Source organism: Triturus cristatus, chromosome 4_1, assembly GCF_964204655.1.
Source record: "Triturus cristatus chromosome 4_1, aTriCri1.1, whole genome shotgun sequence".
Taxonomy (NCBI): domain Eukaryota; kingdom Metazoa; phylum Chordata; class Amphibia; order Caudata; family Salamandridae; genus Triturus; species Triturus cristatus.
In genome coordinates, this window is record NC_140585.1 from 782,466,815 (window position 1) to 782,485,006 (window position 18,192).

Consider the following 18,192-nt stretch of genomic DNA (forward strand, 5'->3'; position numbering starts at 1 on the left):
GATGTCCACGTCGCGGGTGACCGGGTTCCGGGGGCAGGCACAAAAACTATCCGTGGTCTCGGGCAACAGTCGTCCCCACCACGGACCAGCTCCCGTAGAAATCCGGGGGCGGCCCGCAATGATCGGGGCAGGATACGGACGGCGGCCGGGCAGCTCACCAGCAAGGCAGGGGCAGCCACCGGAGGATCCAAGATTTGCGCCCCCGGTCATGCACTCGGTCAGCTACACTGGGCAGTAGAAATGACCACGCCGAGATGCAGGCCGAGTTTGGCACCGCTCCGGTGGGCCGACTCCACCCAGTCACCACCAGCCGCTGTTGTCGCACTGCCACCCGGCCACGGCGTCCACTCGATGTCCCGGCTCCAGGGTCGCACAGGCCGCAAGGTTCAGATGCAGTTTTCTCCGGCGATAGCACTGCTAGAAACCTCGGAGTCACACAGTCGGGAGCCCCTCTCCTTCAGAAACAAGACCACGTAGCACAGGTTGAGGATCTCAGGCAGGATATTCGTGCGGGATGCGGAGGTTCACGGAGCCGGGAGTCTACGCTGCCGTCCCGGTCGCCATCTTGGCTCCTCCCGACAAAGTTTTTTGGTAGTAGTATTTCCCTTTCAGGAAAATGGAACCGCACAATCATTAGTTATTTCTTGACAATCTTTTTGGTGTGACAGTAATATATCTCTATATTTTTTGGTATCTTTATCGGGGTGCTATTCTGTTCTTTCTAGCACCTACTACCAAAAGGTGCCAAACGCCACAACCCAAGGGTTAGATAAGCAAAAATTATAATAATTGAAAGAAATATGCAGCACACCCTTAAATTAATCAGGACAGTTTCAATTGAAGTATAGAGCAGTCCAATGGCTTATCTGATACCAAGCCAATAATCCCAAATTTGTTGGTGAACAATAATACATTTACAGATTCTTCAATACTACCCAAAAAAGCAGACTCCACATCTCTGGCTTGTCTTCACAAATGTATATCTTTTTATTTTTCTTTGATGGTACATCCAAAACAGAACTGCCAACACGTGTTTCGTCTCCCCTTAGACTTTGTCAAGGCAAAAAAGCGAACTGTTTTCTGACCAAACAATGCATCCCCTCGGGCAATTGTGAAAATTTGCTCACAATATCGCCAGAGTATTCCTCACAAATCTTGAAAATATATTTGAAGAATCAAGTTTAAGTTCCGACCAACAATTTAGTCAACCTTGATAAGTTTCATTCGAGAATGTAATCAACAGCGTCCGTGTTCTGTTACGTGCTCATTATTCTGTGTTCCAAGAATTTGGTGGTCCAGGCCTCTACCTCACAGGGTGTGTTTCTCTCCTCACCCCCAGACAGGGAATCGAAGAAACCGCTTAGTTGGGGCAAGAAGATGTTTTCTTCCTTTACCCTTGCATTACGGTCGATGAACAAAGCATGCCTATTGGGCCATTACGCCCACTCTTTGAGGGAAACAGTTGCCCAGGTGCTGCCTCAGGTCCCGGCGGCGTCATGGGCCATTCTCTCCATAGCGATATCAGGTGGGAGAGATGTGCTAAAGTTCACCATTCGTTGTGCGCTTGACACCACTGACATCGAGGGTGGCCGTTCGACGCCTTGCCAGGCTTGGAAATTCTGACTTTTCTGGGATGTCCAGGCTTCCCTTATAGACTTGCCCTTTAATGACACCCGTCTCTTCAGAGACCAGGCAGTCATAGCTCTGGAGAGCTTTAAGGACTCGCAGGCTATTGCCAAGGCCTTGGGCCTCCCGTTCCCCCGTCTGCGTTTTGCCCCTTTCATGGCCATGGAAGGGGCTTTCAACTGTGCCAGCCATGTCCCACCCACAAGACCGCGTAATCTCAGCAGCCTTTACACGGTCCTGAGCCCCGCTCCTTTCGACCCTTTTCAGTGCCAATGCCCTGGGCACCAGCTGTACCATGTATTAGGAACATACAATAGGTACTGAAGTTGTGCCAATAGGAAAATAAAAGGTACAGTTTAGGGAAAGAGCTTCTGGGACAGGGGACCTGTTTGGCAGGGACCCTGTGCACTTCCAGTCGAAGGCACATCAGAAAGCAGGCAAATTTACTGCAACAGACACCCAGTTTTTCACATCCTGCCATCAAGGAAAAGCTTTTTTAGGTGTTCACGGACAACACCACCACCATGTGGTACTGCAACAAACAGGGCGGGATGCGAGGCCCTGTGGAATGTCCTCTGAACGCCATAGCAGATGAACTCAGCTGTCGATGCCTAGTGGATTATAAATGGCGTCCTCATCCGGAGGTGGCGCAAGATCTCTTTCAGAAGTGGGGAAAGCCCTGGGTTAGATCTGTTTGCCTCCACCGAGAATGCACAATGTCAGTAATTGTCAGCAATTTAGCGTGCTGAAGTTTCCAAGGCGGCATTCGCTTACGATGCTTTTCGTCTCGAGTGGAGCTCAGGCCTGAAGAAGAAGAAAACAAAGATTGCTTTTATTTCGAAATACACTTCACAAAGTGTAAGCATACAGAATGTTCTGCTCAGGCATTGGATCATGCTTCAAATGTAACCTGGCTCAGAGGCATTTTGAAGAAAGATCTTTGCATCGTTGACTTAGCAACCTTCTGCTGATATCAAAGACATAATAAACAAGTTTCCATCAAATCTGGGCAATGGGCAAAGCATCATAGTCAAAAAACAAAATGGCAACATTCCCTGCAACAGTTCATAATAGGATGTCATCCATCCTTATAGTAGCAAAAAGAAGGGTTATGCCATCTAGAACTACCGGACTGTATTACAATGTCCCTGTGGATAGGCATATAGGGAAGACAGTGAACGAACCATCCGTGTAAATTAGCATAAGAGCAATATATGAATGAAAATGCTAAAGGTGTGTTTTCAAATTAGCCACCTTAAATTCCAGGTATTCTAAATAGTAGACCATCTGGAAAGACATGTTAGAAGAACACTACTAGATAAGGAACCTACTAGATGAGGACGCTTACCAATCTACAATCTAAAGTTTTAAATGAGAGACTTGAAATGGCGTGCTTTCTATTAGAAGAGCAAGCAAGAATTAAGAAGATGTATATCTTGTATGAAACAACCAGCCCAACAGGGATGACATTATTCTCTGCACCACATTGAATGATGACAAAAGATATGTTCTTTGTGCAAAACCAAACCTGGGTTTTTCATGAAGTTTTCAAGCAGACCGGTAATGGAACTATAACAGAAATAAACAGGCACAGAAGAGGTTTTGGATAAAAGAAGGATGCTTTGCACAGCTTTCTTCTTTTAACATGAAATATCTTTGTGCATAATTTTGGTCGGAACTACAATAGAAAGTAACAATAGATGCAGCTGACATTACAGGTTAAAGTTGGAATAAAAAATACAGGAATCTATATGGCTATCACTTCATCTGACAAGTGAGCTGACTTGGCTTGACGCGTAACATAAATGCACAACAAACATAATGTTGGATATGATGTCATATGTTTAAAAAAATATTTATATTGTTTATCTGCAAAGTTATGTTTACATTATATGGGATTTGGATATTTTCTCTATTCAGTTTCACTGTAATACTGTTTACCTTTTGGTTTTCAGGTTGTTTTTGTCCTTGTCCCTTCTGATATTGGCTGAGGTGTTACATCGTCGGTTTCAGTTGACTTTCTTTTGTGCAGTGTCAATGCATATGTAATGAGTTTGATTCTTAACGTTTCTTTTGTTGTCTCAGTCTTATTTTATTGTCTGTGAATTCCAATTTGCAGGATTGTAATTAATTCACTGCATTTATTTTATACAGATCCAATCAGCATACTAATTTAACGAATAATAAGTTGAAAAACAAATATAAACTAAACTAATAGAATTGGTAATTTAACAAAGCAACCCCATGAGTCTTGTATTAGACGTAAGGCGCTGATTCAAGAGCATATGACAATGTGTGGTGGAATTCTGTGTACCGTTTGGTCCCTATGTAGTTGGGTAGCGAGCGTCAGGGAGGTAGTACAAGGAGGAATCTGAGAGGGAAGCACTTGCGAAATGGTCATGCAGGTCCCTGATCCTGGTCTTATATCCACAGAGTTGTTCCCTCTTCTTCTGATTGCAGCAGACTATGCTCTTCTTCTTCCCTGTTTTTTATAAACTCTATCAGAGTATCATCCTATGCCTGCGCTCGCTTGCGAACTGTGATGCCCATTTTTTGTTTGTGTGTGTCGTGGTTCTGTGTCCAGTTTTGTTCACATTATTACTTCAGCTTGCCATTGGTAGAATGTTGGTGCCTTATAGCCTTCAGTTGCATGACCAGGCATCATTTTGCTGTTAGTAACACAAGGTCCTGGAATCTGGTGGTATTTATCTTTATTAGGTCTGGTCATTAGTCCTAGCAACTCACATTCAGGGTTAAGTAAATTGGATCAGCGAGTGAGGGTGACTTTTCCTAAGGTATTCATTATTTCTTTCCTGTATTCTTTAATTCCCTGGCAGTTTCATAGCATGTTAAGTATGGCAGCAACATTCGTCCCACATATGGAACACTGCTGAGGGCAAGTTATACATTATCTGTAATTTACTAGGGGTTAAGTAATTCCTATGAAGGACATTAAATTCCAGCAGTTTGTATTTGGCATCTCTAGATACCCTTACGATATAGGAGGGTATGAGAGACCGTCAATGTCCTCCAGATCTCTGCTGAGTTCTTGTGACGATTTTTCCCTAAGAGGTAACAGGTATGTGCCAGTCTCATCTTCTAACGCCCTGTATATGGTAGTTATTAGACCCAGGTCTTTGTGCATTGTCAGTATTTCATCTAGCAACGAAAATGTCTTAAAAGCTGTTTTGAGTTTGAGTGTACCTACAATTTTGAGATAGGTTAGGAAACATCCCCTTGGGCTATCATCAGTCTGGGTCACGTCTATAAAGTCTCTTATCCTTCCTTTTGCATGTAGTTCTTCCCAATTTCTGAATCTCTACTTCCTCCCAAAGTTTGAGTCTGGCAGCCTATTCTGTGGCCTTCAAACCCATGAGACCCACTACTGGGAATGTAGAAGTGAAGGGGGTTTTCACTTGCGGCTTTTTGATGCACTGTCTTCAGTAGTGCTGAGCCACTTTGAGGATACCACATTGTTCTCCCCTGTATGTCCCTGGGTTGATCAATTTTCTTTCTAGTTCTTCAGTGGGGAATTTAGTCAGAAACATCTATGGCTCTGGTGCTTTAGTTAGGGTGCACCACTTGGCCATCCACTGTAATTGTGCAGCCCAGTAGTAAAGGTTGAAATCTGGTACACCCAGGTGTCCCTCCTTTGGTGGACTTTTCACCTTTTGTAACACAACCCTGCATCTCCTGTTCTTCTAAATCTAAGACCTAAGAATTCCATTAAGCTCCTTGAAAAGTAGGGGGTTCAGTTTTATGGGGAGATTCACAAAGTAGTACAGACTAATTTAATGGGTCAAAATGATAAAAGTAAAGATACAAATGATGTACAGATTATTCATTTGTCATACTCCAAAAGGTAGTACACTTGTCTGCTGGGCAGTTAGCACTGTCCAACATCTTCTGTCTCATTTTCTCCCTACTTTTAGGATACGTTTGATCGTTTATGAGGATATAGACTTGCATGTGTGACATGAGTGATAATTTTGTTTTCTATTGACACAACAGTGTTCAAGGTTCATGGATGACTGTGCAAAATGGTCTTGGAACAATAATTTTAAGTTATAGTCTTAAGTTTTGATGTCTTCCAAATCACAACAAGGTGTTTGAAGAAATTAGGTTCTGCTGAATGTTGAAACAACTAGCTAACTATTGTATTTAGTAAATTCTAATTTTCCTTCACAGTCTGTCCGATTATTGTGAATTCATTTAAAACATATCATACATTTGATAAGGAACCTGGTGTTAAGTGGAATGCACTGATGTCATATTTTCACAAAATGCTTTTATCTCTTATAGGTGGTACAGCTGATAAGCACAGAGATACTGCCTTATGCCACTTTTATTCCAAAGGAGTTTGTAGGTCAGATAATGGCTATGCTTAACAAAGGATCCATACATTCTCAGTCCTCTTCTTTTACAGGTACGGTAACTCAAATGTGCACAGAGTACTGTACTGCGAAGTTACTTGCAATACATGTTATGCAAATGGTGTGTTAGTATGCTTTGATTAGGTCCTCGAAGTATTCGTGTTTAATGGATATCGATGTGTTCATTGAATTTTTCTAGCATAGAATAACAGGGATCCAACCTTATACTTAGTCGTCAAAAACGCACGCCAGGCACAATCATTTCAGAAAGTGTGTCACATTGCTGCTCACTGTACGAAGTGTGGCCTAGCTGTCACATTTGCTGGGGCCTGACCAGACCACATGTCAGGATCCCATGCACATAACTCTACACACATAGGTCTTACTATAACCACACATTTCAGCAATCACCCATGCAGGTCTGCCTCCATTCATACTGGACAATTAACTTCACTGATAATAGAAATACTCTATATCTCTGGTTCTGTTCTGTTGACCATTTCCCATGTAGTTTTCTTAGTTACAGATGTATTGAAGAATACTTGCATTAAGGAATGTTTACTAATCTTATGCCTTTTTTGACCATTATTACTGTGAAACTGTTTTAATGGATTATTGCTCTCTCGGGTTCCCTGTATGAACCCTAACCCGGGCACCAAACTGGATGTGAAAAAACGTTCTTTGTATAGGTTCTATGGGGGAGAGAATGTGGCCTAAGAGCTAGAGTGGTCGACCGCAAAGCTCGGGAACTTGGTTCGAGTCTCGGTGGGGATGCTCAACATCCTGTGATTCTGGGCAAATCACTTAATCTCCCCGTTCCTTACAAAAATGAATGTGTTTGTCTGTAACACAACTGGTGCTCATGTAAAGCACTCTGATGCCTTTGGGTCGAGATTGTGCTATATAAAACTCACCCCCCCCCCCCCCCCCAAAAAAAGAAAGATGTCACTAAATATTGTGGCAAAATGGAGCCACAAGCTAGGAATATAACGAGCCTCAGGCCTGGTGATGTCATTTGCTTTCTTTGGTTTTGTTTATTGGTTTTTGTTGAGATTTCTTTACCTCACATTTTTGGATCATGTCCTGCAAGCCCCATTTCTTCTGGCGTTGTTAGACTTGTAAGAAACGTATGTCCAAAATGCACTCACACTCCAAATGTCTGTGGCACCTTGGAAAGGCATACACTGACTCATCATAGGAATTGTATGCTTGTGCACACCCCAAGGCCATCAGAGAGAGGGAAGCAGAATTAATAAAGGTTAAAGTTAAATTCTTGGTCTCCTCTCCGTTTGATGAATTCCAGGAGGTGCCTCCTTCAAAAGCAAAAATAAACATAAAAAGGAGCACTGTTTCCCATCACATAAAAAGCGTAAGAGCCTCGACTTCTGAACCAATGCTGGTTTTACAGGAAATTCCTCAGATAAGCTACCCTCCTCCAGAATCATATTCAGGCTTTTCAGAAAGCTGTTTTGGCTGTCTTTGAGACTTCACCATGTATTGTGCCCTTGAGTGCTGCCAAGGTGTCTCTATCTGCTTTGGCCAATGCTAGTGATTTCAATTTGGGAAAAGCACACCAAAGGGTATGCAAGGAATGTTTGCATTTTGTCTACCTCTGACAATTGCTCGGGTAGCATTCAAGCCCATCATTCTTTTGCCCACCATGCCACCTCAGATTTGACCCATTCATGTGCAAATCAGATTTAATTCTGCTCCCATAGGGGAACTCAAGTCTAGACTGCCAAGCACGGTCCTCTCTGAACCAGAACACAAGCAGACTAAAACCGGTTTCACACTAATTGGTGCTCGTCACTCTGGTGTAGCTTGGTTCCATTGGTACAGTGAGCAAAGGACCCACGTCTGGACATACTCTTGGCCTCTTTGGGCGTTACATCGAACACACAAAACATGAGAGGAATTTCTGTCCGGGATCTGTCCTCTTCCATTGTTCCTTTGAAATCGGTGTGACCCTAAATCTTAAGTCAACAGATATCTTTGCTTCCTGACTTCCATTATGAATGCCAACTAAGGTGCTGCAGGTGGAGCTGTCATCATTATTACCTGCACCATTTCCTTCTCGGTGTCAGCTAACTTTATTGAAAAGCCATGTTATCTTACAGAAAGTTAAGCGAGAGGCCAAGTTTACTTACCTGTAGATGTCTAGGACAAACAAGTTTTAAAGTGTGCATGGCCTGTTTGACTCTAATGCTTTACGTTTCCCAATTATTCCTCAGCCTAAGGATGATGCTGACAGTTACAGAGGTAAGTTACCCACTCATGAGAACACGCCATCCTGCCTGCTAACTGGTCGGTACATCTTCAGATGTGAATTCTCTATCTCCAGACGACCCTATAGGGCTGAGTAGATGAATTTCATAGAAGGCATTAAGAAAACCCCAGAAACCTTGGTGATTGCTTCACATAGAAAGTTCTAACCGCAGGTTCCACACTTTAGAATATTTATTCCCCATGCTTCAGACTGGATCCGGAAAATCTCTAAAGCAGTACTCTGGGAGTTTTGAGGTTTTCTTTTCACAAATTCTATGGCAATGTGTGCAGCGCACGTATCCTCCAAAAGGTCGACAGGGTTTAAGCCTTCTGTGAAATGTCACAGACAAATGTCTGTCACTGCTTCCCACTTGGTCTGTCTGTGGTGCTTGGGGGCGTCTCAGGACTCTGTGACCTGCTGTGTGTGCACCCATGCATCTGAAAGCTATCCGGGTGCAGGAGGAGAAGCTATTTGTCGTCCAAAGCCGCAAGGCCCTTCATCGGTTAAAGTTGCAGGTTAGTGACGTTTTATTTTTTTTTTTTTTTTTTTTTTTTTTTTTGAAAACCTTTATTGACAGTTCAATAGAGAACAAGTATGGGCCTACAACCCCCCGGGGCCGGCCGCTAAGCAATCAGAGCAAAAAACAGGCAAGTATAAACACAGGCAGCACATCGGGGAGCAGAATCGTGATGCTAATACTGTGAACAGCGTAGGTAGGGCACCAGGAGAAAAAGGTTTTCGTTTTATAATGAAACAAGGCAGAAGGATCAGGTGCCAGACAATTTTCAAACAGCAATTACAGGTACGCAGAGTAATAGAAGTAAACGATTTACAGCAATCTATTAGGTCAATGGCGCAAACACAAGAACATCAGGATGAGGAAGAGTATCATAAGCAGTTGCGCCTGCAGTCCCCCGCCAGAACTCCCGGAGAGCACCCCGGAAATTGTGGTACACATGGAGCGGCAACGAGTCATAGCAAAGGAGGTGTATCACACTGATCCCAGAAAAAGAAAAAACAAAAAGAATCGGAGAAGAAAAAGGAGGCCATGGAAAAAGAGATAAAAGACGAAAGAATCCCCTCCCCCAACCCCCCACCCTGCACCTCTGCAGATGAGTACGGCCCCCCCCCCCAGCAGTGTGCCTGTCGCCCTGGAACCAGACCCGAAATATAGGAGAAGAGGGAAAAAGAAGTAGGAAAAGAACCCCACCAGACGGGGGGGTGGAGAAAGTATTAATAAACTGGAGGAGGGCCTTCAAAACATACCCCCGGCTTCTCCCTCCCGCACGGTAAGTTTCCCCCAAAGTGAACAATAAACAGCACAAAAGCGATCTTCTCAAAGCAAGATGGGGAGCACTATGCACCTATTATGCTGTTAGCTATGCCAGGAGAGCACGCAACCCCTGAGCCCGCCCGTCCACTAGATGACCACCCCTGAAGGATCAGCCTTATCCCTGACCACTCTTTGGAATTCTGCCCATGCCCACCCCTCGACCCAGCACCATATCCAACGTTCCAAGGTAGAGAATTGTCCAAAAACGTCCGAGAAGCGACGCACACAGGTGGGGTGGAAGTCTCTGAGCATCAACACAGTCCGCAGCGTGGAGAAACAGGCTTCCCAGTGCTGCCCCAGGATATGCACTGCACTCAAGGTCCAGGAAGGCAGAAGCAGCCAAAGCAGACAATAGTTGCTGGAGTTGTCCCTGGGTCGCAGGAGGGCACGTACGGGAGGAGGCCACCACACCCCACTCAGGTCCGACGCCTCCGGGACAGATCAGGCCCTCAGCTGGACGAACACACTGTAGCATACTGGCCTGAGTGTCCAGCCGTGCACTAACCTCAGGGGTGGCCGCCAAAGTGTCCCCCTGTGCGCAGTGTGGGTAGTCCCTATGTACGTGCGGACAGGCGGGCCGCCTTTGCCCCAACGCCGACGCCACACCGTCGAGCTTACTCCCCAAGACCCCGACACCATGAATCAAGGAGGAGTGAAGAGCACCAAGGGCCTCGAGGAGGTCGCCGTACCCCAGCACAGCTCTCTGCGATCGCGCCGCCACACTCCCAAAAGTCGCACTCTCACAATCCCGCTGCGACCCAGCGGACAGGATGGTAGGCTTCATCGCAACAAGATGGCCGCCAAGTATGCCCGACCCCCACCGGGGCCGGGACCCTGGGACAAGCGTCCCGATGGCCACGTCGCTGGTGACCGGGTTCCGGGGGCAGGCGAAAAGTTATCCGTTGCGTGATCACGGGCAACAGTCGTCCCCACTACGGACCCGCTCCCGTAAAAAGCCGGGGGCGGCCCGCAAGGATCAGGGCAGGATACGGGCGGCAGCCGGGCAGCTCACCATCAAAGGCAGGGGCAGCCACCGGAGGATCTGAGAATTGCACCCACGGGCATGCACTCGGACCGCTACCCTTGACAGTAGAAACGACCACGACGAAATGTAGGCCGAGTTTGGCACCGCTCCGGTGGACCGCCTCCGCCCAGTCACAACAGGCCGCTGTTGTTGAACTGCCACCCGGCCACGGCGTCCACTTGAGGTCCCGGCTCCAGGGCCGCACAGGCCGCAAAGTTCAAATGCTCGTTTCTCCGGCGATACCGCAGCCAGAAACCTCGGAGTCACACAGTCGGGTGCCACTCTCCTTCAGAAACACGACCGCGTAGCACAGGTTGAGGATCTCGTGCAGGATATCCGTGCGGGATGCGGAGGTTCACGGAGCCGGGAGTCTACGCTGCCGTCCCGGTCGCCATCTTGGCTCCTCCGTTAGTGACGTTTTTGATCTCGATCTTGGTGTGGACTTATCGTCCAGGTCCTGTTCTTCAGGTAAGTCACACAAGAATAAAAAGAATAAGCCTAAATGGAGTTATTCGCCATCTTCCCACTCCAAATCCTCCAACATGGTGCGAGGAGGACCCACTCGCAAAGTCGTTTGGTGGACCTGGTCCCCAGTTCCGCCTCACACCAGCCTGTGTTTCTCCGGGCTACTCCTGCCCAGATTCAGGAGTTCCAGGAGGCTATGAGGCACATGTTTGTGCAGCCGACTCCATCTGGAGTGCCTCCGCGCCCCTTGGAATGGAGAAATCTTCCATCTAGGATCACACCAATAGGAACTTCCTCAGCGTCAGTTGGGCCTTGTGGGTCTGTCCTGGCACAATGCCTCACAAAGGTGCGTTATCGGCACTGGATGTCCCAGCTGTGATCCTATATGAACCTGAGGCGGTTAACGCATTGACCTCGTGAGCTCGACGCCGCTTGTTCCTCTCACTAATCCTTCTGATACTATTCCCCTTCCTCAGAGCAGGGAACAGTTTATTCATGACGCTCTTGGTACTGATTCAGATAGTGGCACTTATGATGGAGATGAGCTTTAAGGGAGAAAGCAAGCTTTTTAGATACTTCTCCTGTTGACTCGTTCTTGTTTTTTCCCCTGTTCCCGGCCACCACAGTTACTGCATTGTTTGCTATGGTGGTCCGTAGAGCCACTGACATTGTTGACCTTAAACTTCCTATACAGAAGGTCAAAACAAATTAGTTGACTGAGGTCTTACAACTAGGACATAATCTATCTGCCTTTTAATGAGTTTTTGACTAAAACCCTTTTGGGTACCTGGACTAAACATTGCACAGGTGCCCTGGTCAACCTCCAAATTGCCTTCCGTCACTGTCCTGCACCGGGGATATGGACTTTCTTACCCAACATCCTTTCCTGGAGAGTTTGGTCCTGCAGGCTTCAAAAAGCAAAGTTAATCCCAGTGAATTCCCTTCTGCCCTGCCGGCTAGGGAATCCAAATGCCTTGACACTTGTAGACGCAGGGTTTTCTCATCCACTTGTCTTGCCCTGCACTATGTGAATGCTGCCTCTTTGTTCATCAGATTCTCCCTTGTGCTGTAGGACTCGGTAGCCCAAGTCCTTCCTATCTCTATATCTGAGGAAGCTTGTGCTATCTTTTTCTAGGCCATGCATGACGTCTGCTTTGCGGCAAAGTTTTCTATTCACTGTGGCCTTGGAACTACAGACTGCTCGGGTCAAGCCACTGCTACCAGTGTTGAAATCTGACGACATGCTTGGATGCTCTTCACTGACTGTTGGGGGGATGTCCAATCCGCAGTTATGGACATGCTCTAAGAAGGGTCCCGCCTCTTCAGGGATAAACAGAATTTTGCTATGGAGCACCTCAAGGACAGCAGAGATATAGCTAGCTTCCTCTGATTACCCTCTGCTCTTTGCCCACCACCTGTTCAGTTTTGTCCTTTTGTGGTTTTAGCAGTGGGTCCCAATGTTGCTATCAGAAATCCAACAGTCTTCTGAGTCTTGTTGCAGCTGTGACCGAGGACTCCACAGGACCGAGGACTCTAAAGTTTATGCTGACAGCAGGAGAAAGACATGCCAACTCCACCTGCTCCCGAACCCCCCAAACTTCCCGACTCACAGCTACCCTGTCAGCAGCAGACTCCACCACTTCTTGCCAAGATGGCAGACCATCACCTCGGACGAGTGGGTAGTGGAGAACGTTTGGCTGGGTTATGCCCTCCCATTCCTGGAAACATCGCCACCCTTGCCATCTCCTCCAGCATGGCTGATGAAGGACTGCCTGCCCCTTTTCCTACACGAAGTGCAGGCTCTTTTGGCCAAAGGAGCCATGGAGAGTGTCAGATGCCAGAAGTAGTTCATCGTTGGTATTCCTTATGCTTCCTAGTGCCGAAAAATGGTGGAGGGTTCTTCCTATTGTAGATTTACGCCCTCTCAATGCCTTCCTGAGGAAGGACAAATTCAAGATGCTCCCCTTGGATATTCGCGTTAGATCTATAGGATGTGCCACAGGAGCATTTCCAGTTAGCTGTTCTCCTGTTTGGCCTTATCAGCGCCCCTCAAGTGTTCACAAAAGGGACTGCTGTGGTCCCAGCTCCTAAACAAATAAGTAACATTGACCCGCAGGGTGAGCAAAATTCAGGCCCTCTCTGTGAGACCCTCTTATTCTGTCTTCTATCCGGACATGTTGATTCTCTGGACACATGCATCCATCTTACTGAAGGTGGTGACTACTTTTCAGGATGGTCAAACCATAACCTACCGATCTTCTTCGCTCCTCCTCAGCCCTCTAAGGAGGAGGAGTGTCTACATCACATGGACCTGAAGTGTTCTCTGGGCTTTTATGTTGATCAAACTAAGCATCACAGAGTAGACGATTAGCTCTTTACCAGGTTCTTGGGAGTGAGGAAAGAGTGGTGTTGAAACTGACCATCTCCCACTGGTTCGTGCTCTGCATTAAGATTTGCTATGCTTTGGCAACCAAGTAGCCTCCTGAGGGTTTGCGGGCTCATTCGACCAGAGCCAAGGCTGCTACTACTGTGTTTCATGTGGATTGCCTGTCCTGGACATTTGCCAGGTTTTCATATGGGCGTCCATCCATATGTTTACAAAACACTACTGCCTGGGCAGCCAGTTCCTTCATGGTAGGCACTTTGCCCATTCGATCCTGTAGGACTTTTTGGTTTGAGCCAGTTCACAGACCATCCTCCTTGGAGGTGCAGTTCTGGTATCTGTTTTAAGGTGAGGCATCTGTGGTAAGAAGTCTCTATCAGAAAAAAAAGTTATTTACCTCTAGTAACGCATTTTCTGGTACAGATTCTATCCAACTGCCAATTTTTAATGACCCTCCCGGTTCTGTGAACTGGTCTCTTTCATCTAAAACAATTCCACTTTCGGTATCTGCACACTGGTCAAGACCAATTTGATTTGAGCTCTGCGGGCGCAGAAGCGCCACAAAACCAACTGATGTCAGAGCGCATGGATGGTGCCCAAATAGGCCTGTGCATGTCACATCCAGTGTGGCCGACATCAGTGCGGAGCCATAGGCACCACCTCCTGATTCACAGGGGTATTTCTTTTTTAAATATATATATATTTTTTTTATTAAAATCAAAATCCACAACATTTCAGCAGTCTTGACACTCAATTAGCACCTACATAGGCGGAATACATGTTTGGGCATTGGAGACGACAAGTAGTACATCAAGGGCACTTAGCACAGAAACAAAACGGGCATTGAAACATTATAGAGGTGATTCCTGGAACATTTCAGGGCCAGGGGGGCCCCCATCACCCTCAGTTTAGGCTAGGTTTCTCCAAGACTTCAGTTCAGCACACCTACTCCCATGTTATCCAGGATAGCCTGTCTCTCTCGTCGAAGTTCTACTGTAGGAGAAATACAGATGTCCCCCGATATTTATTCCATCGTCCCCATTTGTGGTCCCACTTCTTAGGGCAACCTCGACTCTTATAGACCGTTTTCTCTGCCACCATCGATAGATCCATATCATTGGCCCATGCGCGCAACAATGGCAAGGCGGCCACCCCCCACTTCTGGGCAATATTCCTTTTAGCTATGGCCCAACCCAACGCCACCCACTCCTGCTCCGCTTGGGTAAGGTCCGTAGCATCCCACACATTTAGGAGGCATAGCTGAGGGGAGGGGGCGACCGACTTACCGATGGCCCTTGCCATCTGACGGGTGACTTCTGTCCAATAGTGCTGTATAGGGGGGCAAGTCCACAAAATATGTGTAAATGTACCTACATGATGACAGTTTCGGAGGCAGAGCTCGTCTGGACGTCTACCTAATTTACACAACAGGGTGGCATCAAAATACACACGGTGCAGAACCTTGAGCTGAACTAGGCGGAGCCGCATTGGTATTGCCACCAAGACATTTCGCCCACATCCGTTTCCCACCTGGCTCGTATTTTTTGCATTGTGTCAGCGCGATTATTAATTAATTTTTTATACGTTAAGGAGATAGCCCTGCGGTCCATTGGATCCAGCAACAGTCTGTCTTCCAAAGGAGAGTAGTCTGGAAGGGGAGTCCCCGCGGGCAGGGCGCAGTCGATAGCATGGCTTATCTGTAGATAGCGATAGTGTTCAGAGGGGGCGAGCTGGTACTTAAGTTGAAGCTCTGCGAAGGACGCCCTCCCGTCTTTAACCCATACATCCCCCACCGTAGAGACACCAATAAGATCCCATTTATCGAATCCTGCGCAGGTGCTCAGCCGTCCCAGACAATCCGGTTCCCAGAGTGGGGTGGCCTTGGTCAACTGCCCATACCACCCCATTCGCCTCTGGAGCAGGTGCCAAATTTCCACCGTTCTGGCCGTGGGGCCAGTCAAGTCCAGTTTCTTCGGGTTTGAGTACAACACCCTGTTATATCCTCCCTTCCCTAAGAGCCAACGGTCCGTTCGGAAGCTAGGGTCATCATGAGACCCGACACAGGGGTATTTCTGGTTGGATTAGACATTGAAAGTCTGGATACCAGTCTACCTCAACAAAAGACTTTGGATACACTGGAACTGTTATTGTTCAACAAACAGTGGGATTACAGAACACCCAGACATTTCATTCTTGATTGCTACAGGCTAGCACTTACCGAAAATCATTTCGAGTATAACAACATAATGTACAAACAACGCCATGGTACTTCCATGGGAAGTACCTTTGCGCCGAGCGTAGCCAGACTATATGTAAGTGATTTTGAGGCCAATCATATACACAGCTCTGTCAATCCGTTTTTAAATCGGATTGTCTTTTGGAAGCGCTACATAGACGATGTCATCTTAATATGGGAAGGCGACAAAGAAAGCCTCACCGATTTCCATCAATGGTTGAACACCAGGGATGAGTGGCTTAAATTCACTTACACAGCGAGCTCTAACAAATTGGATTTCCTGGATGTAACAATTTTCATTGAAAATGACACAATACAGACCAAAACTTTCTTCAAATCTACTGCAAGAAATAGCCTCCTCTCATATAAAAGTTTCCATCCACGTCCGATGAGAGAGAAACTTCCTTACGGTCAGTTCCTCCGCTTAAGACGGAACTGTAGTAACATCCAGGATTACAAAAACCAAGCAAAGGACCTTTGTGACAAACTTCAGAGCAGGTACTATCCCGCAAGCACCATCAAAAAGTGTCAGAAAAGGGCCAGAAATCAACAAAGAGATACCCTCCTGGACACTACAAAAAAAGAACCAACAAAAGACCTGGTTACCTGCGTCAGTACCTATAGTACGGTATCTAATGATGTCAAGAAAATCATTAACAAAAACTGGCGTATCCTGACATCAGGATCCTTGAAATGGCCCAAACCTAGGATTTCTAACAAGAGAACGAGAAACCTAAAAGATATGTTAGTCCATACGAGACAGCCAGCGATACCTAGGAATGAGGCTCTGCCAAGACTTTGGAACAACACACCTGTAACTGGACACTTCCCATGTGGTTCCTGTTCTGTTTGCCATCTCACAACGGCGACAAAAACTTTACAACTATTGCCAAACTTGAAATGGACAATCAGAGCTCACACCAATTGTAACACCACTCATGTAATCTACATGATTACCTGTCCCTGCGATTTACGCTATATAGGGATGACTTGTCGCAAAGTCAAGCAAAGACTTTGTGAACACAGGAGTAATGTCAAGTGCAAGAGGAGTACTACTAAAATGAGCAGTCATTACATGGAGAAAGGACATACAGTCAATGACTTGCAATGGATAATCCTCGAGACCTTGACGGCCAAAAATCACAACGCAGAAAACATACTTTATGAAAAGGAACAAAGATGGGTTTACCGTCTGCAAACACATATACATGGGCTGAACGATAATATTCCGTGGCTCAGCATTAAATAATAACTTTGTCAGTACAATTTTATTTTATTTAATGATATGAACACGACGTGTTTTTCTGAATTTACCCTCTTTCTGATATCGACATATTGCTACTCACAGTAATTGGTAAATTTGATGGATTTCATCTTTACCAAGGGTTGATTATAATAAGTACATGGTTGCTCGAAGTGAACTGCCAGTCCTCTTTTGATCTTCATGTTTTTCCCTATAAACCTCATGAAGCAGTACCCGGATCAGTACCGGGTCACAAGAGGTAGAGCCAGCACTGGTTATACACTTCTGCCGCAAAGGTATACGAAGAAGCACACGAGGACGTCGCCACAAAACCATAATGTATTACTCAGCAGTGCCCCTCATGTATTCTCTTTCCTTTCTTTACTTTCCTTTCTTTACTTTAAGAGCAGAAACGGCCTCCCTAATACCCGATGTAGCCCGAATCCAGGGATACAAGGTACAACTGTAACTTACATGATTGTGCTCACGAAAAAGTTTTACCCGTTGCTATCAATTTGGGTGCAATGTCTAGTAGTCCTTTTACGGTTTCCATATACATTTGAATACAACCTCGGAATAGTGACGTTTGTTTCATGTATAACAAAGCTTGTAGACAGACCACATTGACCTGTACAATATTGCGTGATTTTACAATGCACTTAGTTAAAATGCTCTACAGTAACCGTTGTATTTACCACCAGGAATCATATACTGGTATTTCTCTGACTTGCGCAACATAGCGCCACAGTATGTTAGTAAAAAAAAAGAGGGCCATCTTACAAACACGTAATCCGCTCCTCCTTACAAATACGTAATCTCCCTTTTTTGAACATCCCTCTAATATTAAAGTCAGGATCTGTTTCATGCATATTGAAGCTCGAAGATAGGCTATATCGCTTAATACAAACATCAAGTTACTTCCGTTAGCACATTCTAAATGATGGCCCACACACGAGATCATAGAATGAGGCATACCAAACTTGTTTAATGACACTGCTACATCTATGCTACCAGTATCCTTTCACTTTTTTCTGTGTAATGTTATTCCTACTTTTCATCAATAGCTATTTGTCTGGAACTTTAATGATGAAAGAATATAGACATATGAACATTCTGAGTTTTTTTCAATGAGCCTTTCCAAATTGAAGATGAGACCATATCGTGATTACTCGCAACTAGTATTTCTAATATGACAAAATGGATGTATTGTCAGATTTGTACTTGCTTAAATGAGGGTTGAGTT

At 45.8% G+C, this 18,192-nt stretch overlaps 1 protein-coding gene across 2 annotated transcripts in view; it reads left to right on the top strand.

The window, feature by feature from the left end:
• The window catches only part of MON2 (MON2 regulator of endosome-to-Golgi trafficking), a 1,036,128-nt gene that overhangs the window by 920,305 nt on the left and 97,631 nt on the right, over positions 1-18,192 (top strand). For both annotated transcript variants that reach the window (XM_085653355.1, XM_085653354.1), the window contains one exon: positions 5,929-6,052. In XM_085653355.1, coding sequence (XP_085509481.1) covers positions 5,929-6,052 — 124 coding nt within the window. The remainder of the gene's footprint in view (positions 1-5,928; positions 6,053-18,192) is intronic.